The sequence below is a fragment of the Rhineura floridana genome, chromosome 19 (assembly GCF_030035675.1).
Source record: "Rhineura floridana isolate rRhiFlo1 chromosome 19, rRhiFlo1.hap2, whole genome shotgun sequence".
Classification (NCBI taxonomy): domain Eukaryota; kingdom Metazoa; phylum Chordata; class Lepidosauria; order Squamata; family Rhineuridae; genus Rhineura; species Rhineura floridana.
The window spans coordinates 19,401,222-19,426,766 of record NC_084498.1 but is presented as its reverse complement, the minus strand read 5'-3'; the positions used below and the strand labels follow the sequence as shown (position 1 = coordinate 19,426,766).

The 25,545-nt window shown below is 45.7% G+C and overlaps 2 protein-coding genes and 1 non-coding gene across 7 annotated transcripts in view; 2 read left to right on the top strand and 1 right to left on the bottom strand.

The window, feature by feature from the left end:
* The window catches only part of LOC133373490 (septin-2), a 481,091-nt gene that overhangs the window by 125,515 nt on the left and 330,031 nt on the right, over nucleotides 1-25,545 (top strand). The gene's annotated exons all lie outside the window — the stretch shown is intronic.
* SEPTIN5 (septin 5) overlaps nucleotides 1-25,545 on the top strand; it is a 74,232-nt gene that overhangs the window by 37,734 nt on the left and 10,953 nt on the right. For 3 of the 5 annotated variants that reach the window (XM_061602345.1, XM_061602342.1, XM_061602344.1), the window contains exons 2-11: nucleotides 3,648-3,683; nucleotides 12,334-12,430; nucleotides 14,577-14,663; nucleotides 17,086-17,209; nucleotides 17,488-17,622; nucleotides 18,848-18,965; nucleotides 19,278-19,379; nucleotides 21,461-21,557; nucleotides 23,818-23,953; nucleotides 25,046-25,148. In XM_061602345.1, the coding sequence (XP_061458329.1) occupies nucleotides 3,648-3,683; nucleotides 12,334-12,430; nucleotides 14,577-14,663; nucleotides 17,086-17,209; nucleotides 17,488-17,622; nucleotides 18,848-18,965; nucleotides 19,278-19,379; nucleotides 21,461-21,557; nucleotides 23,818-23,953; nucleotides 25,046-25,148 (1,035 nt within the window). The remainder of the gene's footprint in view (nucleotides 1-3,647; nucleotides 3,684-12,333; nucleotides 12,431-14,576; nucleotides 14,664-17,085; nucleotides 17,210-17,487; nucleotides 17,623-18,847; nucleotides 18,966-19,277; nucleotides 19,380-21,460; nucleotides 21,558-23,817; nucleotides 23,954-25,045; nucleotides 25,149-25,545) is intronic. The other 2 variants (XM_061602346.1, XM_061602343.1) reach the window with 1 other exon arrangement.
* On the bottom strand, nucleotides 1,136-1,254 carry LOC133373588 (5S ribosomal RNA). The gene has a single exon (XR_009759712.1). It is a non-coding gene; the product is annotated as a 5S ribosomal RNA (ribosomal RNA).

The following is a 25,545-nucleotide window of genomic DNA, read 5'->3' as shown; positions in this document are numbered from 1 at the left end:
ATTGCTTAAGCATAAAATTATGCCACCTGCATCTGCCTTCCATTTTTAACCCTTCTAAGCCTTGCATGACCTGGAGACCTCAGACCTTCAGGAGTGTCCTAGGACGTTGCCTTCAGACCAAGTCACTCTGTTGGTCCATCTAGCTCTGTAGTATCTACAACCAGCCTTTCCCAACCAGTGTGCCTCCAGATGTTTTTGGACCACAACTCCCATCAGCCTCAGCCAGCATTGCCAATGGCTGAGGCTGATGGGAGTTGTGGTCCAACAACATCTGGAGGCACACCGGTTGGGAAAGGCTGGTCTACACAGGCAGCCCCTGTGGCATGGCCAAGGGCCAGGTATAATGGGGTTTTAAATTCAGTAATATCTGGAGGGCCAAAGGTTACATCATCACAGCTTGGGACCAGGGTGCCTGAAAGTTCATCTCACCCCTTATATACCCAGTCGATCATTGTGCTCTGCCGGCAAGGGCCTCCTGCAGATACAACCTTATCAGGAAGTCTGTTCCACAGAACATAGGAAGTAGGCCTTTAGTATAGTGGCACCTACCCTGTGGAATTCCCTCCTCTTAAATATTAGACAGGCGCCGACTCTGTTGTCTTCTCGGTGCTTGCTGAAGACCTTCCTCTTTCAACAAGCCTTTTAAAGTAGAGACCTTATCTGTGCTGGGATTGTTTTAAAGATGATTTTAAATTTTTTTTTTTGAAGATTTTTTTTTCAAAAAAATACTATGTTTTTAACATGTTTTTATGACTTTTTAAAAGTGTTGTTTTCAATATGTTTTATAGATGTCTTTAGCGTTTTGTTGTTTGTTCGCTGCCTTGGGCTCCTTTAGGGAGGAAGGGCAGGATATACATTTCATTAATTAATAAAAATCATAATAATGAGGAGTGAGAAGATGGTAGAAAAGAATGTGAGATTCTCTGTAAGGAAGTCAATTTGTATATCTCTGTACTCATTCTTTTTTACAAAAGTATTCCGTGGCCTTGCCATCCTGATTTTGTTACAAGATGTTTGTTGCTGTTGCTGTTATATGCCTTCAAATTGATTATGACTTATGGCGACCCTATGAATCCTTTTTGAATATATTCATAGGGTTTTCATGGTAAGAGGTCTTCAGAGGTGGTTTGCCATTGGCCTACGGCACTCGGTATTCCCAGGCGGTCTCCCATCCAAGTACTAATCAGGCCTGACCCTGCTTAGCTTCTGAGATCAGACGAGATCGGGTGCGTTCAGGGTAGCATGGCCGTAGGCATTGCAAGATGTTAGCCGCAGCTAAATGGATGCTGCCTTCGGGATTGATGCTAGCACTGCCAGGACTGCTGTAGCAACTTGTGCTGGGAAGCCGGAAGGATGGGAAACATCCAAAGGGCTAAAAATGTTGAGTTGGTGCAGAGGTCGATGGACTAGAAGAGTTTGATGGGTGCACTTAATGATTCCATGCCTGGGTGTGCTTTTAAGGACAAAGCAGCTTTGCAAGGCTGTAGCTCAGTGCCAGAGTGCAGGTTTTGCATGCAAAAGGTCCCAGGCTCAGTGACCTGCATCTTCTGGTAGGACTAGGGACGACCTCTGTCTGAAGTCTTGGAGATTTTGACAACATTGAGCTAGGAACACAGTAACCTGTCTTACCCTGAGCCAGGCCACTGATCCATCCAGTTCAATATTGTCTGCACTGACTGGCAGCATCTCTTCAGGGTTTCAGGCAGGGGACATTCCCAGTCCTACTTGGAGATGCCATTGGGGATTGAGCCTGGGACATTCTGCTTTAGAGCTACAGCCCTTCCCCTGCCGTCCTGACTCTGCATCACGCAGCATCTTAAGTCAAAGGAAAAGGTCTTGGAATAGTCGTCCATCTTTAAAGATGGAGGTTGCCTGACTTGGGAGAATGAAGCCTCTGTGTGTAGCATGAAGGGAGAGCAGCCAAAAGGGACCTCCTTGAATTTGTCATGAGCAATGAATGGGGTATTTCAGAGGGTGGTTTCTGAGTGGAGTCGGAATGCTGTTGACACAAGCAAGCCAATGGATCTCCTGCCTCCCCGCCCCCAAGAGGCCAACAGGAAGGGGCCTGCTTTGCTCTGGAGCCAACGCAAACACAGAGGGGTGGGTGTTCAGTTTCACATTTTAAGCATTTCCAGGCGGTGAGAGGCAGTGTGCCTCCCAATTCCAGTTGCAAGTTGGGGAGAGTAGCACTGTGGCACTCAGGTCCTGCTTGCAGGCTTCCCAGAGGACTAGATGGGCCACTGGCCTGATCTAGCAGGGCTCTGCTTATGCTCTTAAGGTGATTAGAGAAATTCATGGAGAAGAAGGCTCTCATTGGCTACTAGTCAGGACGACTATGTTCCATCTCTGCTGTCGGAGGCACTGTCCGTCTGAATATCTGTTGCTGGGAATCACCAGTGGAGAGAGCAGCGTGGTTGCCCTCGGGTCCCGCTTGTGGGCTTCCCACAGGCATCTGGTTGCCTGTTCTGAGAACAGGCTGCTGGACTAGAGGGGCCATTGGCCTGATCCAACTGGGCACCAATCCCCTTTTCAAGCCATCTAAGTTAGTGGCTGTTAGTCCATCCTGCGGGAGTGAATTCCATAGTTTCACTGTGCCTTGTGTGAAGAAGTACCTCCTTTTGTTTGCCCTGACTCTTCTAGCATTCAGCTTCATTGGATGTCCACAGACTCTAGTGTGATGTGCCTGAGAGACACATTTCTCTCTATCCACTGTCCGTACACCACCACGCATAATTTTAGTTTATTTTTCAGAAGGTCTGAAGTGGAGCTGGTGTGGGCAGAGATGTTGGGTGGTGGTGGTGGTCATCTGTGTGAACGCCCTTGCCCACCCTCCCCACACAGAACATAGGAAGAGCCTGGCTGTTGGATCAGGCCAAAGGGGGCCCATCTAGTCCAACATCCTGTTCTCACAGTGGCCAACCCAGTGCCCCAAGAGGAAGCCCACAAGCAGGGCCCAAATGCAACAGCCCTCTCCCCTCTTGCAATTCCCAGCAATGGCTTCTGACAGTGGAGGTAGAACCTACCCATCAAGATCAGCTTTTAAAGATGCAGAAGACCTCTTGGTTGCCAGGCCGGGCCTCCAAGAGGTCTTCTGTATCTTTCAAAGTTGGAAGGGAGAATTCCATCTTGTGGTTTTTCCCATTACAGTGTTGCAAGAACACCTGCATGTGGCTGACTTTCACTTCTCCTAAAGATACCAGATCAGTCTCAGGCCCTGAACCTGGCAACCCTAGTAGCCATTGATAGCCTTATTTTCGGTGGCCCCATCAAATCCTCTTTTGAAGCTATCCAGGTTGGTGGCCATCACTGCCGCTTGTGGGAGCGATGGTTTTCAGTCTGGCGGAAAATGGGGGTTGGTGCACACCTGAGGATGTCAGGTGGGTGGGTTCTTGCCCAGTGGGTTCCTTCCTTAGAAGCAGGAATGGTGACTACTTGGGGCAGCCAGGCTTTTTTTGGGGGTACAGTTCCCCCTTGAGAGCTACGGAAAGTCATCAAGTCCCATCACTTCCCAAGGGCCTTGCTTCCATGCACATTCAAAGGGTGTGGCAGCTAGAACTTCCATGTGCTAGTCACGCAGGCTGCGGGTGGCCGGATGCCATAGTTTTAGAAGTTTTAAAAGTAATGTTTATTTATTTATATTTTTTTAGAGGAATGGAGGCAGCACGCAACTCTCGGATCACCTTGTAAGTACTTTTTTTTTTAAAAAAAACACAAGTATTTTCACACCAATTTTTCAGGATCTTCCATTAAAAATCCACCTGGAAATGGAATGGAAAAGACTAAGACTACATCTGCACCACCGGTTGTATTCAGCTAAGTCTGACTCAGAGTAGACCCATTGAAATTAATGAACCTAAGTTGGCCATGTCTATCAACTTCAGTGGGTCTACTCTGAGTAGGAGGAGCATTAACTATCACCCCATTCATTTAAAGACCTCTTGTACCACTTTAACAATTAAACAACAAGAGTGGTTTAACCATCAATCCCTTATCCCCAGGAACTCAGGGAATTGTAGCTCTGTGAAAGCAAAACTTGGCAAGATTGATCTAAGGATCCAATCAGTTAACATTAATTTAGGAAAATACAGAATACATATTAAAATACAGATCATATTTTAATATGTATTCTGTATTTTCCTTTTACATGTGATGAATTGTGGTAGTTATGCTCTGAGCAATAAAGATATTTCATTCATTCCACATTAATTTGTATGCATATTGGGCCTTTTTTAGGAATCATGGTTGCTTTTTCCTGGTTTTATCAGTGTTTGTTAAGCCATCTTGGATCTATATGGCATAATAGGCAGGATGACAATTGTTTAATTAAAAATAGTTCTTATTAAAGGCCTTGTGAAGGTAAATGACAGGTGTGTGTGTGTGTGTGTGTGTGTGTGTGTGTGTGTGTGAGAGAGAGAGAGAGAGAGAGAGAGAGAGAGAGAGAGAGACCTGGACTGGGACCTAGATGCATCACATATGTGGGGTAGGGGACTTTAATATTTTGCCCTCTTCTGTGGTCCTGATCTGGATCCAGGCACCTGAGATTTATGGTAGTATCCCATGAAGTAAATCAGCTAGCCCATAGGAGGTTCCCCTCCCTCTCTGTTCCCCACACCCATCTCCCAAATCTGTTCTGGGTTTTCCCTCAACCCTTCAGAGTAGATCTGGGGTGTGGGGAGAGGAGAGGAGTGGGCGTTCCATAATGCAAGCGGAAATCCTTGCGCTAGCATGTGTTTCACTGGATGCCACCCTTACTTTCAAAAACCCATTTATGCAATGACGAATCATTCCATCTAATGTGGCTCTCAGACTTCTTTAAACTCTCTTGAAACATCCACCTCAACAATCTCTTTAGCTTCTCATTCATCAGCCGCAAGCGGTCATCATTCTGATACAGAAGAGGAGAATCGGGACTCATCTATCTTTCTGTCAAGCTTAGCAGCACAGCAGACGTTTCATTACAAAAACACTCTTTGGTTTGTCCCTCCCTCCCTCCCTCCCTCCCTCCCATCTTCTTTGGGAGACACCAAGATGTTATCAGCCCTTTGACCTTTCCTCCTCTTAATTATTATCACTGCTGCTTAAAATTTAATCATGTAGGGTGATATACTGACCAGGAGGTCAGTATCTATATAGCTAGTAACACCATCTTCTGCCAGGTCCCATGAGATGGAGTGAATGCATGTAATGGGGCCAGCTGGTATCACTGGGCACCTGTCAGGGGCCCAGTGTTCTAGAAGGGACCATGATCTCTCCTTCTTAATCCTTTTCCAGCCCGGCATTGTGAGCACCAGGCAGCTGGATTTAACCATCATTTAAATTTCTCACAATAACTGACTTAGTATCGTTCTGCGATACTAACGAGAACTTGGAAATGAGAACCTCAGGCCTGGGGTCTAACAGTGACCCTCCAGGCCTCTCTGTCTGGCCCCTGGAACTCTCCCTCAGGCTACGCCGCCTCTCCCCAGGCCACACACCCATCTTGAGTCTTTTTGCCCGGCTGGAAAGTGTCCTCGAAATCTGATCATGCTTGCTTGGAGGAGACAGAGAGGGATGTGTGAGTGTGAGTAGAAACTTGCCTACTTTTCAGAGGTTAAAAAAAACCCCACATTTGTTGTTCTGTCTGCTTTTGCTCTGGCTCTGCCCCCCAACTGGCATGTGGCCCCTGGAAAATTGCCGGGAAGGGAATGTGGCCCTTGGGCTGAAAATGCTTCCCCACACCTGTCCTGGAGGATTTAACTGTTTCAAGTGCTGTCACCTCTGCCACTGGGCCTGCTGAGACCCACAAATAGAGGATGGGCTCCCTAGAAGACCCTTTTGCCCAGGGCTCCCTCCAACCCTGAGGTCGACCCTGGCACATGATGCTGCAACCTTGCCAAAGGAGAGCAGTTCCAGGGCATGGATAGAAGCCATGGTGGATCCAGGTCTCATTTAAAGGTGAGCCTACCTGATTCGCCTTTCCTGAAACAATACGGGAAGCGGAACACAGCCACCCTTAGAAATGTGCACTTCTCTGAATTTTCCAATGCAGTGCTTTAGCCTAGTGATATATACAAAGATGCAGAAACAAGGGTAAAGCGGGCATAAGAATGCATATATTTGTAAAATAAAATACAAAAATGCCCTATATGATTGCTTTGAAGAAATGTATCTATTAGGAGCAGTTCTCACTAGAATGTGGATGAATTTGCAAGAGGACTTTTTTTAAATCACAGATGTGGAGAACTAACCTTAAGGATAGAGAAATTAGAACCTGAAATAGACAGATTTGTCCTTACCTACCTCTAGTCCTTCCCTTCCTCTTTTTCTCCCTACCAAACCAATAAACGTTCCTCCATGGACCTTTATTTTTGAATGAAAGCTTGGCCCCTTATTTATTCATCTGCAGCTTTGGTATCTACCATGGCATCCGTTTGTTCATAGACAGATATGCCATGGCCTGTACCCAGTGTTCTGTGTTGGCTTGCGGAAGGGTCTTGCACTAGTAGATGGGTGAATGTTAGTGTTATGCAACGGAGGAATCCAACGCAACAGCGGCGCTAGTGGAAAGCAGCTGTGCAGCAGATTGCGCCATCTATTGTGCCACAAAGTTTCCAGCAACCAGCTGATGCTTTCTGTTGCACGACAATGTTCCGTTGGTGCAAAACATTTTGCCAGCGGAAGAAGTATACCGCTAAGTGACTTTGACTTAGTGCTACGTTAGGAAACTAGGAATGGGGGAGAAATTTGATTCATTTCACCTTTAAAGGGGAACCTATCAGCTCTCCACGTTCTGAAACAATATGAGAACCCAAGCATGGCCAGCCTTCAAAATGCGCACTCATCTGAATTTTGCAATGCAATGTCGAATGGATACATGGGTGTGCTTGCTATCAAGCAGAATGTGTGGTGGGGGAAAGCCAACTGCCCTCTCCACCCCATAGAATCACAGAATAGAATCATAAAATTGTAGGGTTGGAAGGGGCATAAAAGGCCATGGAGTCTAACACCATGCTCAATGCAGGAATCCAAATTAAGGCATCCCTGACAGGTGGCTATCCAGCTGCCTCTTGAAGGCCTCCAGTGCTGGAGAGCCCACTACCTCCCTAGGTAATTTTTTCACCTCTTTTTCATGGATCGAAAAGAGGGTGACATTCTGGAAGTTTGTCAGTGGGAGGAGAATGAAGTGAAATTGTCAAAAAGAGGGGGAGGGGCTTAGTGGAGGGTGGCAAGCAGGCCTCTTTCAGGGAGGTGCTAGTCACCAGTTTCTTTTCCCTGACTCCACCTGGGAACGATGCTATGTGATGACATAAGGCTTTTTCACATGTTATATTGACACAGCTTTTCCCTACTCAGGTTTGTAGGGGTGTTCACCTGTTACATTCAACGAGTGTATCATCTGTGTACACAGACAGCTGAGCTGTTTACTTGCCCAGCGATTCACATGGCACCTTCAATGAGTGTACCATCTTTCTACCTGTATACATGAGAGCTGAGCTGTGCAAATCAACAAGGGCACACTCTTTCACACAAACGCTTGTACCTGTGTAGAGACAGCGTCTACCTGTGTAATGTCCGAACAGGCCTTGTGTGAAAGCATGGACACTTGCTGATTTGTACAGATCAGCTATGGCGTACAGAGAATGTACTTGATGAATGTTGTATCTGAGCAGCCATTCAAGTGTACAGTACACCACAGCTATCTACAGATTGTACACTTCTTGAATGTACCATGTGAACACCACTATAGTGTTGTTCCCAAGGGAGTTCCCCCCCCCCCAGGGGTGGAGAGAGAATGGGAACCAGAAATACTCCAGCTTGTCACCACCACAAAACTGGGCTACAAAGGACGTGTAGAGGATCAGCGCCCGCCTCCATCCGTTGACTTATTGTGTTCTTCCGAACCCTTTGTCTCTCTTGCAATTGGAATATTGCCTCTGAATTTGAAGGCTTGTTTTGTTTCATTCCATCTCTTGATCTCTGAACCTGATTTTCTTGTTTTAATGGGATTGTTTCATTGCACCTTTTAATTATAGATGTTTAATATTTTCGTGTTTGTCCAATTGGTTTTTATCCTTGTAAATTCCTTAGGTGCCAGTTTTGGTATTATCGGTATACATTATCAGTTAAGAACAGTAATAATGGTTTGTAGTCAACTGTCTTTCTTAGAGTAGAGCCATTAACATGAGTGAATGCACGGTAGTTATATTAACTTTAATGGGTCTACTCTGAGTAGGACTAGCATTGAATACCCCCCCCCAATACCTTTCCATTTCAATGTAATTCAATTCAACTTATTGATTGACGTAAAAATATTTGCCTTTGTGGACTAGAGGATACACAAGACAGCTTAACAAAGCTTTCAAAAGCAACAGTAACAGGAGGAGAACCCTGCTGAACCAGGCCAATGGCTCATCTAGTCTCAGCGTCATGGGTTGTATACAACACACTTGTCTCTTTTTCACAAGGACATGTGCAACAGAACTGCCTCCCCCTCTCCTCCTGCCCTTCCTCAGTGGCGTCACTAGGGTTGGTGTCACCCGGTGCGGTAACTCATGGTGTCACCCCCATGGACCTCCTCCCGTATCAGACCATACAGAATCCTTAGTAATGTTTTTTCTACTAATGTTACTCATAAATCGTAATTCCCATATATCACTGAATGTAATGGCGATAATAGTGACATAAACAACTAGCAAAATTAAAATTACACCTTTAAATTACAATATCATACGCACAGCTCAAATTCTTGCTCTTATTACTAATGGGAGTTAATTATCTTGCATATGCCCATAGTAAATTTTCAGATACTTTCAGACCCTCAGCAATTTTCAAGTGGTCTATGTAGAAGAAAGGTTTGGGAACCCCTGGAATAAGACACCTGCTTATGTCCCTATGCTGCTCTCTCCCCTCATTTAGGTGCCTGGGATGCATGCGTGTGGACACACCTCCTTACAATTATGGAAAGTGATTCTTAATAATAAGTCTCCAGACACAAAGTTACATAGGTATTTATCAGTTGTTTAGTAGAAAATTCAGAGCTGCAGGGTCCCTTCATGATAGTTACAGTCACATACACCCTTTTTTGCTCCTGGATTAAGAATGAGATCTTTGTTAATGCATTCTCTCACAACAACAAAGATCTCTAGGAGCCAATCAGCATGAAAGTGGAGAGCGTTAGCAACTGAGAAGAGTCTTCTCAGTGGCTGACTCACCTCCTTTCACTCTGATTGGCTCCAATCTGCAGAAAAGGCAAGGAAGCATATTAAAAGACTCTTCTCAGTGACTAACACACTCCCTTTTCATGCTGACTGTAGGATGCTTGGAGACATAGGGACCCTGCTCCCAAAAAAGCAGAGGAACTAAGATCCCCTGGGTGACTACCCTCCTGGTGCTTATGGACATGACCGTAATATTTTGTGACATGCAAGTTCGATATTATTAAGTGTGTTTAGGATTACACTGATGGCATTCCCAAATATGTACTTTCACACAGACTTTGGTTTTCCATAACACAATGTTTGTCCAAGCCTCCACACTTGGGGGGGCACTACTTGCACACCCCTTCCATAAGCACATCAAAGTTGGATACACACCTGAACCAAGACCCAGACAAAAGGTCACTCAAAACAAAAAGGTAATTACAGTGGCTGAGCAGATCTTGTACAGTGGTTCTACTGACTGGGCAGCCACTGTCCTTCACATTTTACAAAATACTTTTTCCTATACAAAGATTAAATTTCTGTGTATGAAAAAGTAATATATGAAGTGGTCTCAATAGTGAGAAAAGTAAACAAGTGGGTGATCCAAATGTTTTTCATTCTCATGTTATGAAGCTAGCTGCCAGATGATGTATCACCTTCGCTACGCATGCAGCGTAGACTGAAAAAACAGCACCCAAGCCACCATTCAATACGTGCACATGTTGTTTCCAACATGAATCTACAGGTCTCAAAAAGTAATGTGTGACAAAAGTCCTCAAACACCTTATAACATGCCTCAAACATGGTCTCTTGTTCTACTAGCATGCCTTCACACCATCACTTTGCCAAAACATAAGGATAGGTAAATTGCTTTTAGGGAGGTTCACAATTATGATTTCCTATTTATTTAATCTAAAAATATTTAAAATACATAAAAACAGCCAGGGGAAGATATTGGAGAAATATAAAATAAATACAAATAAAAAAGGGGGGGGAGGTGAAGAGACCTTAAATGTGCTACTCACCATCTCTCAGCCTATCCTCCCCTCAGGATGAAAACAATGGAGAACCATGACCACCCCCAGGAAGAAGGGCACACTTAAAATGTAGAGGAAAAAATCATCTACAACCATAGTGTGAAATCAAATACTTATTGGGACACAGTATGAAGAAATATTTATATAAACATGACTATCAAATATGTTATGAATTACACAATCTTTAAATATATTTATAGTGCAATCCGATGTTTGTTTACTCAGAAGCAAGTCCCAATGTATTCAATGGGGCTTACTCAAACTGGGAAGTGTGCAGAGAACTATAGCCTCAAGTGATAAGGATCTTGTTCTTTCAACTTGTTCTTTTAAGTTGAGACCTTATCCAAGTCTGAGTCTGTGTTGGAATTGCTTTTTAATATGTTTTTAAGCCTTTTCTTTTTTTTAAAAAAATGTTTTTTTAAAGCTTTAAAAAAATATTTTCAAAGATGTTTTAATATATTTTAAAGTCTGTTTTTATGATGTTTTAAAGTGCTTTTAGTGCTTTTGTTTGCCGCCCTGGGCTCCTACTGGGAGGAAGGGCGGCATATAAATTAAATAATAAATAAATAAACTTCATTCACCCAACCCAAAATTCAGAATCATGCCTCTTTAGGCTGTTTTCCAACTGTTTATTCTTGCTTTATGGTTATTGGATTTTAAATGGCTTTATTTCTTGTTGTGAGCTGCCTTGGTTTCCAACCCTACCTCACAGGGTTGTTGGAAAGACTACACACACACACACTGCAGATGTATAAATACATACAGCCCATATAAGTGTTTATTGTCAAACCAGTTGGTCATTGCAGAAAAATCAGTATTAGTTTTAAAAAAATCAGTATTCGTTTCCTACAGAATAAAAACTGTAATGCCTAAGTAAGCCCTGCCTACTTGCTTTAAAATAGGACTGGAGGGGGGGGGGACACAGAAAGACAACACAAACACAATTCTTTTTTACATTCACTCCAAAGTCCCATTGATTTTCAGCACATTCATAACCATGTCTACTCAAAAGTAAATCCTATTGAATTCAATGGGATTTACTCTGGAGATATGTGATTAGCAATGCTTTTACCCCCACAAAAGCAAGTATTGGGAAGGTTTTGAAAACACTGCCCAGGATCTGACTCCTACACACAAGAGGGGAAAAAACTGAAATGTATATACTTACCCAATTTATGAGATTTTCAGATAAATGGGGGGGGTGAAACCACCATTTTCTGGCCTTGCAATGAGGTTTACTAGACACTGCCACAGGTCAAACAAACACTTCACTGATTGGCTGCAATCCTGAACAGGCGGGGTTAAAGGTATGAAGTGCTATACAGTAGTTTAAAAAAAGATTTAACGGGTGGGCTGACGTTTTTATGTATATCTCGAGAACCGGACCACCTAGAAACTTTTTTTTAAAAAAAATTAAAGCTGAGAGTCACCCCCCTCTGATGGTGTCACCTGGTGTGGTCCGCACCCCCCGCACCCCCCTAGTGACGCCACTGCCCTTCCTCCCTGAATCTGTTCTGGGTTCCCACCCCCAAGTGGGTTGGAGGGCACGGAGAGACGAGGGGAAGTTCTGGTGTGGAAGTGGAAGTCCTTGTTTGAACAGAATGCCTTTATTGGCAAAAACCCTGGGTTTTCACAGTGGCCAACCAGATGCCTCTGGGAAGCCTGAAAGGAGGTCCTGGGTGCAACAGTGCTTTCCCCACTTCCCAGCAGCTTCCAACAGTGGAGGCAGAAGAATCTCATACTATTTCTTCGCCAGTGTGGTGTAGCGGTTAGAGTGTTGGACTATGACCTGGGAGACCAGGGTTCGAATCCCCACACAGCCATGAAGCTCACTGCCTCTCAGCCTCAGAGGAAGGCAATGGTAAACCCCCTCAGAATACCGCTTACCATGAAAACCCTATTCATAGGGTTGCCATAAGTCAGGATCGACTTGAAGGCCGTCCATTTTTCAATTCTTTAACCCTTCCGCTTTTAAAGCCATCTAAGCCAGTAGCCGCCAGTAGCAAATTCTATTGTTTGGTTATGCATTGTATGAAAGAGTCCTTCCCTTTCTCCATAATGATGCGACGTAACGTTTTGTCCATGGTGACCAATAGCTGCTCCTCTCCTTCTTTCAGGACCACGAGAGGCAGTATGTGGGGTTTGCCACCCTCCCCAACCAGGTGCACCGGAAATCTGTGAAGAAGGGCTTTGATTTCACCCTCATGGTGGCAGGTGAGGATCCCCAAGCTTTGCTATAGCCTCCTGTGTAAGAACCATCTCTCTTGTGAGCAGGGGTGTAGTTGTCCAGGGTCTCAGGGAGTCTTAGACTCTTTACTTTTTTGGGAGCAAGGCCTCAGCAAGGTCCCTATGTCTTCAGCATCTTATGAGCCAATCAGCATGAAAGGGTTGTGTGTTAGCCGCTGAGAAGTGTCGTCTAACATTCTTCCTTGTCCTTTCCTGCAGATTGGAGCCAATCAGAGTGAAAGGAGGTGGGCCAGCCACTGAGAAGACTCTTCTCAGTAGTTAACACCCTTGTCATGCTAATTGGCTCCTACAGACATCTGTAGTTGTGGGAGAAAGCATTAACAAGGATCTCATTCTCAGCCCAACAGCAAAAAAAAAAAAGAGGGGGTGCAGCTGTGACTATCATGAAGGGACCCTGAACTTCTGAAGTTGCCACTACGCTACTATTTGTGAGTTACGTGAGAGTCTTCTGTGTATTAACAAAGCCTTGATTCCACATCCATTGGTCATAGAAGGATTGCCTCATTCTGCCATCTTATCAGGAGGTCACTTCCTTATGATGTATAACTTGAGCCTTCAGTGTGGCGACACCTACCCTTTGGAACTCCCTTCTGTTACGCATCGGATAGGTGCTGTCTCCAGTGGTGGCTAGTGCCCATTGAGAGCGGTGGGGCAGAATTCCAGCACTCCAAACAGTAGGTGGAGCCAAATAAGTTGACAGGCAGACAACTAATTCTAGTTTTGTCTCCATCCCCCTCTCTGCTGAGTTCTACAAGGGCAACACTGGGATGAAGGAAGAGGAAGATGATAGGGCGTGCCACCCCCCCATAGACTAGTTGTAAGTTAGGCAGTTGGGGGCTGGCTTGAGGTTGGATGGGTAGTGCCCCACTTGCCCCAATGGGCCAGCTTCCACCAGCAATCTCTGTTGTCATCTTGGCACCTACTGGAAGACCTTCCTTTTTGGACAAGCCTTTGAAAGGGAGGTCTTCATCTCAGTCTGTATCTGAACTTGTTTTTCCATTTGAAGTTGTTTATAATGTGTGCATGTCTGTGTGTATGTATGGAATTATAGACGGAGTTATTTTTACAAGCGGAATTGTTTTCAGTTGTTTTTATATGGACATTTTCACTATGAAACCGCTTTGAGATATTGTACGGGAAGCGATCCAGAAGTGGAATAAAAGAATTAAATCAATAAACTGCCATAGTGATGCATGAATCAAATGTAACCACACAGTCCTCAGGATGTTAGGTTCTGATGTGTTCAATGGGGTTGGCGCTCTAGTTCAGCGATGCGGATCCTGTGGCCCTTTCGATGTTGCTTGGCTCCAACTCACATAATTTATCCCCTCCTGGGCATCCTTTGGAGGGCCACAGGCCAGTGATGGGCGGGGCCAAAGGCAAAAGGCACCAAAGGCGGAGCAATGAATGCAAATATTACCCATTGTATAGGAGGCTATTTTCTAACACAGCCTTCTCTGTCCTTCATCTGGCAAGCAAGAGCTATTGCCAGCGTTCAAGGATACTTTCCGGCTGAGCAGAAATGCTCAGGGTGTGAAGCAAGGCCAGTGAGGGATGTGGCCTGGGGAGAAGGGGTGTGGTCTGTAGAGCATTCCGAGGGCTAGATAGAAAGGCCTGGAAGGCCGCATTTGGCCTCTCGGCCTGAGATTCTCCATCTCTGATGTAGGTATTTTAATCACAAAGGAATGCACTTTGTATGTGCTTAGATTACCTCTCTCTCTGTCTCTTTATCTTCACATGTTCCAGGATTGAGCCCAGAGATTCTGGGCTTATATATGTCCTGCCTCCTCTGGCTCTTGGGATCACCCTTGGTGTATCCTTACTCAAACTGATGTATTGTCAGGGACTTAGCATTTGAATCCTTCCCTGCCAATGTAACTGCTTTTTCTGTGGGCATTGAAAATGGAGACAAACTGGATAGGAGGAGGTGAGATTTGAGTGTCTGTCCAAGGACGGAGCATTCTAAATGGGAACATCTCCTACTTGCTGGAAGATAATGTCACTCCTGCATGCCATTCTTGAACAGTAACAAATGCCCGTCTTGGAAGTCAGCATCAAAAGCTTTTGGCCAAGATGTTCTTCTCATCTGGTGCTTGCATTTGCCCCCTTTTAGGAGAGTCGGGTCTGGGTAAATCTACCTTGGTAAACAGCTTGTTCCTGACAGACCTCTACAAAGACCGAAAACTTCTCAACGCTGAAGGTATTTGTTGTAAATAAGCAACACCTCTAACAAATAGGGGGTGCTGTTCCCTAGCTTTGCTGTTTAGCTAGGATTCTGGATCTTGTCTTGTCACTCTGAGTTGCGGGGAGGGGAGAGTTGCAGAGGGGACCACACAACCCCCCTCACATGCTGAAATCATGTGTGAGGGTGTCACGGGGTTGTGCACCGTTTATGGCCTTTGTGGCCATGTACTGATATATGCACATCAGGCTCCTCCACATGCGAGGAAATTCTGGGCCAATCTGGTTTCCTGCTCATGTGGAGGAGTCTGAGATGATGGTGGTGGTGACGATAGCAATTGCTTTCTTAAATTTTCGGCCTTTCCTTCCTCTCAGAGGAGCTCTGGACAGCAAACAACCAAGCAGTAAATCCACACAATTAAAATAATTTAAAAAAAAACCATTAAAAATGTCTGAAAACATTAAGAGCATCTAAAAACAATATCAAGAACAATTAAGCTGGCCAGTTGGAAGTCATTGGGTTGGTTTCAACCTAAGTTTGTTACAGCATAGTTTGGATCCAACCTTTTAGCTGTACATTCCTAACTCACAGTAAGAATGTCCATACCTGTTGAGTGGGGTGCAGGCACTCTGTCACAAGCCCCTTCCATCCTGCTTTGTGGTCGGGGTGGGGAGACGCAGTGCCTCCTTCTTTACCCCCTCCCAACTATATGTTTAATTAGCCCCACCCCCTGAATTGATTTGGGGCCAGATCTGGTGTGGGTGATGCTCAGGTTGGCCCAAGGCCCGTCATCCTGATTTGAGGCTTCTGTCAGCGGGGCTGTGTGCAACTCTACTGAACAGGGGAGAATCAGTATTGGTGGGGGGGGGGGAAGAGAGGAAAGGTTAAGCACCCTTTCCTGCCACCAATTCTTTCCTGCAAATGCCAGTGTTCAGTAAAGAGAGGGTTCTAAGAATCCAGCGTTTCCCTTGCAACATTTGGCCAGGAACTGCAAGACTCATTCTGGTTGCCTTGAGCAAATAACAGTCTCATGAGAGCATAAGATGAGCCCTGCTGAATCAGGCCAAAGGCAGCATCTTGTGTCCTACAGTGGCAAACCAGGTGACTCTGGGAAGCCCACAAGCAGGGAGCGGGGGCAATAGGATCTCTGGCTACAGGTATTCAGAGATGTACTGCTTCTGATACTGGAGGTATCAGTGTGGTGCAGTGGTTACAGTGTCAGACTGGGATCTGGGAGACCGGGGTTCAAATCCCCGCTCGGCCATGAAGATCACTGGGTGACCTTGGGCCGGTCACTGTCTCTCAGCCTAACTTACCTCATGGGGTGGTTGTGAAGATGAAATGGAGAGGAAGGAAGAGAACCATTTATGCCACCTTGAGCTTCTTGGAGGAAAGGTTGGATGTAAATGTAATAATAAAATAAAAATAAATGGCATGTAGCTATTGTGACTCATAGCCTTTGACATGACATGATTATGGCATGTTTGAGATTGCGAGTATTTACATGTTGTCATGATTCTTAGCATTTCTTATACTGCTTTCTTTGGGTTTTAAAAGAAAGCACTGCAAGAATTGCAAAGAAGCATTTTTAAAGTTCAGATGCCCAAAGCACTTTGCATGCCTTCTTGGTAATCCTTCAGCCAACTCTGTGAACATTGAAAGAAATAACTTAGACCTGTAATAGCCCCATATTACAGATTTGCCAGGGGGAAGGCTGAGGCCAAGAAATAGGGGCTTTCTTGCAGGCAGGGATGGGGAACTTGTGGACCCTCCAGCTGTTCTTGGACTCGAATTTCCATCAACCCCAGCCGGCATGGTCAGTGGCCAGGGGAATGATGGGAGTTGGAGTTCAGCAACATCTAGAGCAGCCTTTCCCAACCAGTGTGCCTCCAGATGTTGCTGGACTACAATTCCCATATTTCCTGACCATTGGCAATGCTGGCTGAGGCTGACGGGAGTTGTGGTCCAACAACATCTGGAGGCACACTGGTTGGGAAAGGCTGATCTAGAGAGTCACAAGTTTTCTGCTGCTTTTTTAAGGCCACTGAGGGAATTTGCAGCTGAGGGCTAATCTTCGACGAGAGCAGTGGCAGCTGGTGGCTGTTTGTTCGTGGGGCAGTAAAATTCACTCCTGGTCTCAGTCTGAATGTTTAAGGAGCTGTCCAAGGTGCTTAGCCCATTGCGGGACTAGGCTTCAGCACCTTGGACAGGTCCTTGAAAGTTTGGGCTAAAACCCACAGTGGATTCCATTGCCTCACTGATATGGAGCTGCCACAGACCTGAAGATTTCTAGATCCATTTTGGGGAAAGGAAGGGGATTTTGGGGGAAGGGAAGGTGATTAATCCTAAACAGCGAGGCCAGTTTGGAGGTGGGGGAGATGGAGAGACATCTCTGGTGTTAACCTCCACTGTTCTTTTTCATTCGTCTTTCTATATCAAGAAAGAATCAGTCAGACGGTAGAGATTGTGAAGCACACGGTTGACATCGAGGAGAAGGGGGTGAAGTTGAAACTGACCATTGTTGACACGCCGGGGTTTGGAGATGCTGTTAACAACATTGAGTGGTGAGTCGGACCCCCCACCCCACCTCCCTCTCTGGAGTTCTCTACTCACTCAGAGGGAGACTGACCAAGCGTACGCTTGTCATCCAATAAAGGCCTACCTTTTTGCTGCAAGCCTGTGCCTTCAATTCCCTCAAGGACCCCCAGTCCAATGAACTACCAAATTTCCCATCATGTGATCCCCCCTCTCTGCCCTCTCTCTGTCATGTGATCCCCCCTCTTTGCCCCGTGCCATCTAAACGGGTGTCCCATTGCCACCTTTTTTGCATGTCTTGCCCCAGTTGGAAGCCTATCACGGACTACATTGACCAGCAGTTTGAGCAGTATTTCCGGGATGAGAGCGGCCTCAATCGGAAGAATATCCAGGACAACCGAGTGCACTGCTGCCTCTACTTCATCTCACCCTTTGGCCACGGGTAAGGCAGGATGGGCTCTTGCAGGCGCGTGGTGGGTCAGCCGACTCAGTGATCGAGCACGTCCAGCAACCAGAAGGGAAAGAGGGGGGGAAAGCAGGCATCTGTTTTTGTCCCCCAGGCTTGGTTTGAGAAGCTGGCCACCATGTGGGTTGGACAGCCATGTTGTCCCCGGTTGCACGGTGTTTTTGGTTAGGGCTGGTCTGTGGCCGGCAGGCTGGGGTAAACCAGGAGATCAGTCAGGACCTTGGAGTAAGTCTGAGCTGCGGGAAAAAACCAAGAAGCAAGGTGCAAGAAGCAAGTCAGAAGTCAGGGCTAAAGAATTGGATGGCGATCATCTGGGTGAATCAGCAAGTTAATATCGGACAGGACCCTCAGGCCTGGGGGCCAAATGCAACCCTCCCGCTCTCTCCATCTGGCCCTTGGAACTCTTCCCCAGGCTATGCTCCTCAGTGGCCCTGCTTCACATATTTTTGCCTGGCTGGAATATGTCCTAAACGTTTCGTGCTTGCCTGGGTGGAGGATAGAGAAGGGGGTATGTAAAACAAGCTGCTGCACAAAAGGTCAAATGTGCACCTGTTGCTCCACCTGATTTTGACTCTAGGCTCCACCCACTGCTGGCATGTGGCCCCCATAAAATTGCCCAGAAGGGAATGCGGCCCTCGGGTTGAAGAAAGGTTTCCCACTCCAGACTTAGGAGAACAAGAGCAATGGGGGAAATGGCACTATCAGGGTAGGATTTTAGATCCCAGGTTCGGGGCCCCACTCAGTGGAATGAGCTGGAGGGCTGGTTTGCCGCATTTAAAAATAAGTGACATTACCATCTAAAGAGGGCGGGAGTCCCTGTAAAGCCGTTCAGTCCAGACTCTATAATTTCCTAATTGCACCACTAGAAAAGAGGAGTTGTTATAAGAGGGTCCTTTTTAATGCAAAGGAGAAACTTCCCTTTTGGAGGTGAGTCCGATGTCAGTGGGGCAGTGAATCCGCTCCAGGTTTTAGTCTGAACTTTCAAGGAGCTGTTCAGGTTTCTGAACCTATTTTGGAATGGCAGCTTGGACAGCTTCTTGAAAGTTCAGACTAAATCCCGGCGTGGATTCACTGCCTCACTGACTTTGGAGCCATCAGTCCACACCTTTCCCACTGCTGACTTGCTGGAAAAATAGTGATTGCTTGCCTTCTCGGTCATCTCCCCCACTGCACTGCCCTCTGTTGCCTTTCTTTGCTGCAGGTTGAGGCCGGTCGACATGGAGTTCATGAAGGCGCTGCATGAAAAGGTGAACATTGTGCCCCTCATTGCCAAAGCCGACTGCCTCATTCCCTCTGAGATCAAGAAGCTGAAAGAGCGGGTGAGCAGGGCAGATCATTCTTTCGACCACGTTGAGGTTTTGTATAAGGCTGCACTGGCTGGGGCTGATGGGAGCTGTTGTTCAAAACAGCTGGAGGGCACTAGGTGGGGGAAGGTCGATTTATACCCTGCCTTTCAGTCAACTAGTTGCCATTATTCTCAGAGCTTGGAAAAGTTACTTTTTTTGAACTACAACTCCCATCAGCCCAATCCAGTGGCCATGCTGGCTGGGGCTGATGGGAGTTGTAGTTCAAAAAAGTAACTTTTTCAAGCTCTGATTATTCTTGCCATCACCCTGGCTGTCCCTATGCAGATCCGGGAAGAGACTGACAAGTTTGGAATTAAAGTTTACCAGTTTCCGGAGTGCGATTCTGATGAGGATGAGGACTTCAAACAGCAAGACAGAGAGCTGAAGGTGAGGAAAGGACGATGGTATTTTTCATAATACTGGGTCATGATCAGGGATGTTTCTTGTTTTTCCATTCTTAAGTTCAGTTCCACATCAGTTTGTGATTTTTTAAAAAAATTCATCATCATTTACATGCAAATTTCTCCTATTGTACATATTTTTGCAAAGCAATGTCTCCTAATAGAATGCATTCTTGCATGCTATTTTATGTGCATGTTATGTGCACTTTATCCTGATGGTGTGCATTTTCGTGGATATTACCTGGCTGGAGAACTGCATTGCAAAATTCAGAGACGTGTGAATGTCAAAGGATGGCTGTGTTAGGGTTCGCAGATGGTTTTCGAAAGTGCAAATTAAGTAGGTTTGCCCTTAAGTGCAAACTGAATCAAATGTCTCCCCCTATCTAGTGCAGATATACCCAGAAGCAAAAGGTTAAATGGCAACTGAAGCTAATCAGAGTGATATTGGACAGACAGATCAGTCTATTTCTCATCTGTGTTGATTTTTCATGTATTCATAAATATGCCCCATTTCAACATTCACCTGTGAATCTTTTTTTAAGAAATCTACATGAAAAGTGATATTTAAATATGCATCTTATGACAGAATATGTATTCAGATACATGTCCTAAAATACGCATGTTTAACGCATCTTGGCACATTGTTTGAGCTGAAAATTGCATTGCAAAATTTGGAGAAGTTCAAAATGTGAAGGATAATTATGTTCTGTTTCACACATTATTTATTTATTTATTAGATTTATTAGTCACCCATCTGGCTGGCTGTCCAGCCACTCTGGGCGACGCACAGAATAAAAACATACAAATACATTAAAACATTAAAATCTCAACAGTAGTAATAAACCTAACCCACCCCAAAAGCCTGTCTGGAGAGCCAGGTCTTCAAGGCCCGGTGGAAGCTCATCATAGCGGGGGCATGATGGAGATCGTTTGGGAGGGAATTCCACTGAGTGGGAGCCACAATAGAAAAAGCCCTCTCCCTAGTCTAGCTGTTTTCACTGGTGGGATAGAGAGGAGGCCTTTTGAGGCTGATCTTGTTGCGCGACATCCTTGATGAGGTTGGAGACGCTCTTTCAGATACTCTTTCATTAGTCAGTTTGCTTTGGAATTCTAGAAATTAAATTCCTCAAGCATTCCTAATTCTGAGGGAGGGAGAAGCTCTGCGATGAGCACTTGAATAAGACCCTTTCCACTTTGGTGGACCAGAGAAACAGAGACAGAGAGAAGCTAAGTGTATTTGGGCAGTGCTTGGGAAAGTTACTTTTTTGAACTATAACTCCCATCAGCCTAATCCAGTGGCCATGCTGGCTGGGGCTGATGGGAGTTGTAGTTTAAAAAAGTAACTTTTCCAAGCTCTGTATTTGGGCATTTGGAAGAATAATATTGGGCAAAGTGTTTAGGTCAGCCTTTCCCAGCCTGGCACCCTCCAGATGATTTTTTAGCTATGACTCCCATCAGCCCTAGCCAGTGTGGCTGTACATTGTGTGCATGCTGCCCCTGTCATTGCCTGTCTTTTAAGTACTTAATGTACGCAACAAGTCGAGTTCCCCTCCTATTTTTCCAACTGCACATTATCGGCTTTCCAGGCACACATGCGTTTTTCCAACTCCACGTTTTGTGTCCAACTGCACATGCAAAAACACTTGTGAACTATGCCATGCTCTGCCTCCATAGTTGGAGGTGGTATGCTTCTGAAAACCAGTTGCTGGAAACTTCAGCAGGGGAGAGTGCTCTTGCGCTCAGTTCCTGCTTGCAGCTTGCATCCGCTTCTGGTTGGCCACTGTGAGAACAGGACGCTGGACTAGATGGGCAGCTGGCCTGAGGCAACAGGCTCTTCTTATGTTCTTGCAAGCTACAACTACTGGGGGACCACAGTTTCCTCATTCCCAGGCTAAAGAAAGAGAGGAACCTTTCATTCTGCTTCCTGAATGAGCTTGTGCTGGACATTCCGTGTTTCTGCTGTTTTCTTCTCTGTCTGCTCTGAACTCTGGGTTCTTTCTATAGACACTCTTGACCTTGTCCAATAAACCCTGCAATGTCTTGATTCCCTTTCTCTTCTTCTTCTAGGAAAGTGCTCCCTTTGCAGTCATTGGCAGCAATACTGTGGTTGAAGCCAAAGGGCAGAGGGTACGAGGGCGGCTCTACCCCTGGGGAATTGTGGAAGGTAAGCTCTGTTCCTAGGAATGTCTACCCAGGTCCGGCGCCAGCAGGTGGCCAGGTTGGGCACTGGCTGAGACCCCTGCCGCTAGCTGAGGGTCCCTGCGGTTGGGGCTGGGAAGGTGGAGTCCCTGTTCCACAATCCCCGCTAGCATCAAGCTGTGGCCGCGACCGGATGGTGTTGTGGATTGTGGAGCAGGAGCTCCACTCTCTCAGCTGATGTCATCCCCACACACGCACGCAGGCAGCATGTGCTTCAATATGCCCAGTTGTGCCACCTCACATGCAAGATGTAGGTTTCGAACTGTTTTCAAAGGCAGCCCTACGTAGAGTGCATTGCAGTAGTCAAGCCTTGATGCCACCAAAGTATTCTTCTTTGTTATCTTTTCGGCGCCAGGAAAAAACCTACCTTTTCGCCCAGGTTTTTTAAACATTTTAAATTTAATTTTAAACCTAATATGGATTTTAATTTATAAACTCAATGGCAATTCTATTTTGGATTTTTATCATGTTTAATGTTTTTATAATTGTATTATATTTTTCACACTTGCTCATATTTTAATTGTGATTTTATTTGTTGTACACCGCCCTGAGAGCTTTCTGCTATAGGGCAGTCTAGAAATGTAATTAAATAAATAAAAATAAATAAAAATAAAGTATGTGTCACTGTGGCCAAGTCAACTGCTTCCAGAAATGGAAGCAGCTGGTAGACCATTTTGAGATGGCCAAAAACACTCCTAGCCACCGCAGCCACCTGAGAGTCAAGCAGCAGGGCAAGATCCAAGAATACTCCCAAACTGCAAACCTGCACCTTCAAGGGGAGTGCAACCCGTCCAGAATAGGTTGCAACCCTATCCCTGGTGCAGTTTTCCCCTTGACCAGCAACACTTCCATCTTGTCTGGATTAAGTTTCAGTTTGTTCGCCCGCATCCAACCCTTCACAGCCTACAGGCACCGGTTTAGGATGAGCACTCCCTACCTGCGATCAGGTGGGAGAGATAGAGTTGAGTGTCATCAGCATATTGATGACATTGTACTCCAAATCGCTGGATGATCTCTCCCAGCGGTTTCATATAGATGTTGGAAAGCATGGGTGAAGGAATGGAACCCTGCGGGACCCTGTAGGCCAAAGGCCAGGAGGATAAGCAGTAGTCTCCCAGCACCACTTTCTGGGTCCTGTCCATCAGGTAGGTTCGGAACCACCGCAGAACAATGCCTCCCAAACCCATCCCAGATAGACAGCCCAGAAGGAAACCATGGTCGATGGTATCGAAGGCTGCCGAGAGGTCCAGCAGCATCAACAGGGACACACTCATAGGCACAGGTCATCATAGGGCGACCATGGCAGTCTCTGTCCCATGACCGGGCCTGAAACCCAAATGAAAAGGGTCTAGATAATCTGATTCATCTAGGAAAACCTGGAGTTGAGCTGCCACCACCCTCTCAATCACCTTGCCAAGAAAAGGGAGATTAGAGACTGGGCAGAAGTTATTAAGATCCGCAGGATCTAACAAAAGCTTCTTTAACAAAAGTCTTATCACTGCCTCCTTCAGCAATGTTGGCATAGAACCTTCCCTTAGGAAGGTGTTAATCAAATGTGCCAACCAGCCAGCCAGCCAGCCAGCCAGTCATTTATTTTATTAAAATTTTATTAAATATTTTATTAAACTAAGATTTCCGCTCTGCTTTCCCCCCGCCAACGGAGGCACTCCAAGTGGCTATCAAAATCCAACAAATGATATTGAGGGCCGATGTGGTGTAGTGGTTAGAGTGTCAGACTGGGACTTGGGAGACCAGGGTTCAAATCCCCACTCAGCCCTGAACTTGGGCCAGGCACTGTCTCTCAGCCTAACCTACCTCACGGGGTTGTTGTGAGGATAAAACTGGGAGAAGAAGGAAGACTATGTTTGTGCGCCACCTTGAGCTCTTTGGAGGAACGGTGGGACATCAATGTAATAAACAAATAAAATAAAATAAATAAGATAAAAATATATCAACAATCCATTTCATTAAAAGCATGATATAAACAACACAATATACTAGAATGAAAAGCGGCATCAAAAGAATTCAGAGAGCCAATGATAAACAATAACTGAAAAATGCAACATCATTCCTTTAACATGCACACACATATTGCTGTGGGTGGGTGTTTGCAATAACTGAATATGATCACCATCTCAAGGTTCGTTCTTGCGCATACCCGTGTCCCCCGAGATTGTTTGTCATTGCTGGGTACAAAAGGATGTCTTGTTTTGCTGCTTCCCCAGTGGAAAACCAAGCGCATTGCGACTTTGTGAAGCTGCGGAACATGCTGATCCGAACGCACATGCATGACCTGAAGGATGTCACCTGCGACGTTCACTATGAGAACTATCGAGCACAGTGCATCCAGCAGATGACCAGGTGGGACCCCCTGAGGCTCTGGCCCATCGAGGGATGAATGTGCCTGTGTGGATCAGCCCTTAGAGATATGGGTGCTGCGGGGAGAGCTCCTTCTGAAAGAATGACGATTTCTCTTCTGAAAAATGTGACAAGCAATACTTTGGGGAAGAGCCGTAGCTCAGGGGTAGAGCATCCGCCTTGCATGCAGAAGGTCCCCGGTTCAATCCCCGGCATCTCCAGGTAAGGCTGGGAATGCCCCCTGCCTGAAACCCAGGAGAGCCACTGCCGGTCAGTAAAGGCAGTACTGAGCTGAATGGATCAATGGTCTGACTTGGTATAATGCAATTTCTTAGCAGGAGAAAGGCCATACTAGCTCAGTGGTAGAAGGTCCCCAGTTCAATCCCCAGCATCTCCAAGGTTGGACTGGGAGTTCCATGTAGAGCGCATTATGGTAGTCTAGTCAGGAAATCACATGTGGTTAAAAATAGATCCTTTTTCTTCTTTTTACATGCATTTTTGTTAGTTAGGAGCATCTGCTGTGGGGGAGGAGGAGGGCAGACTTCCCAGCACCCGTTTCCCAGGGTGCTTAAATTGCCCATAAATTGGCACAGCTTCACTCCATTAGAGTCACCGAGGAATGTAAACAGCCAGCGGCCCTTTTAATGGGCGCAGATTGTTTAAACCCCCCACCAGGTTAAGAATAAATAACCCACTCACTTTGATGAGTAACCCATTATTTTATTGGTGTGGTGCTACTGATACTATCGCCGGGTTTTTTTTGCTGTAGTTTTATTGTGCTTTTGTGGTTTTAATGATGACTTCCTGTTGTGTGGTTGTTTTATTTACTCTTTGCTGTTAGCCGCCCTGTGCTCTAGACTGGAGGAAGGGCGAGATATAAAGTTGCCAGATGGATGGATGGATGGATGGATGGATGCATTTTGCAAAGTGACTTTCTTCATTTGGGAGGGATGGGGTGGGGAGTGTTTTTGTGTCTTCTGGGAAACTGTGGCTCAGTTCTGCTGTAAAGCGAATTCCTTGATGGGAGAAGAGATGAAAGTCCCTCTTGGTTTGAATCTCCCCTATTCATTCCCTCCCTGCACACACACCTTTCAGCAAGCTGACTCAGGACAACAGGATAGAGAGCCCCATCCCGATTCTGCCTCTTCCGACGCCAGACGTTGAAACAGAGAAGCTGATCAAGATGAAAGATGAAGAGGTAAGGATCCACTTTGCCTTTGGCTGCCCAAGTTGGCCATCTTTCTATTGAATTTAGAGCTGCTTTGGAGCGTGTGAGAATTTTGTGCCACCCCAAAGCGCTGTCTGTCTGTCTGTCTGTCTGTCTGTCTAATCTATCTAATCATCTATCTATCTAATCTATTTTATCTAATCTATCTAATCTATCTATCTATGCTACCCAAAAGTGCAAATATTCCATTATTGGCTGTGTAAGTTACTGGATTCAAATGTTGGAAGTCTCATACTTTACTCAAGTTCAGTCACATCATTTTCTAGCGCTTCTGAGGCTTGAATTACACCATTTTAGGCAGCAACTGAAGACTACAAAGACCATAATGCAGTGTAGAAATATAGCCTGCCTGGAGATGGAGGGGGGC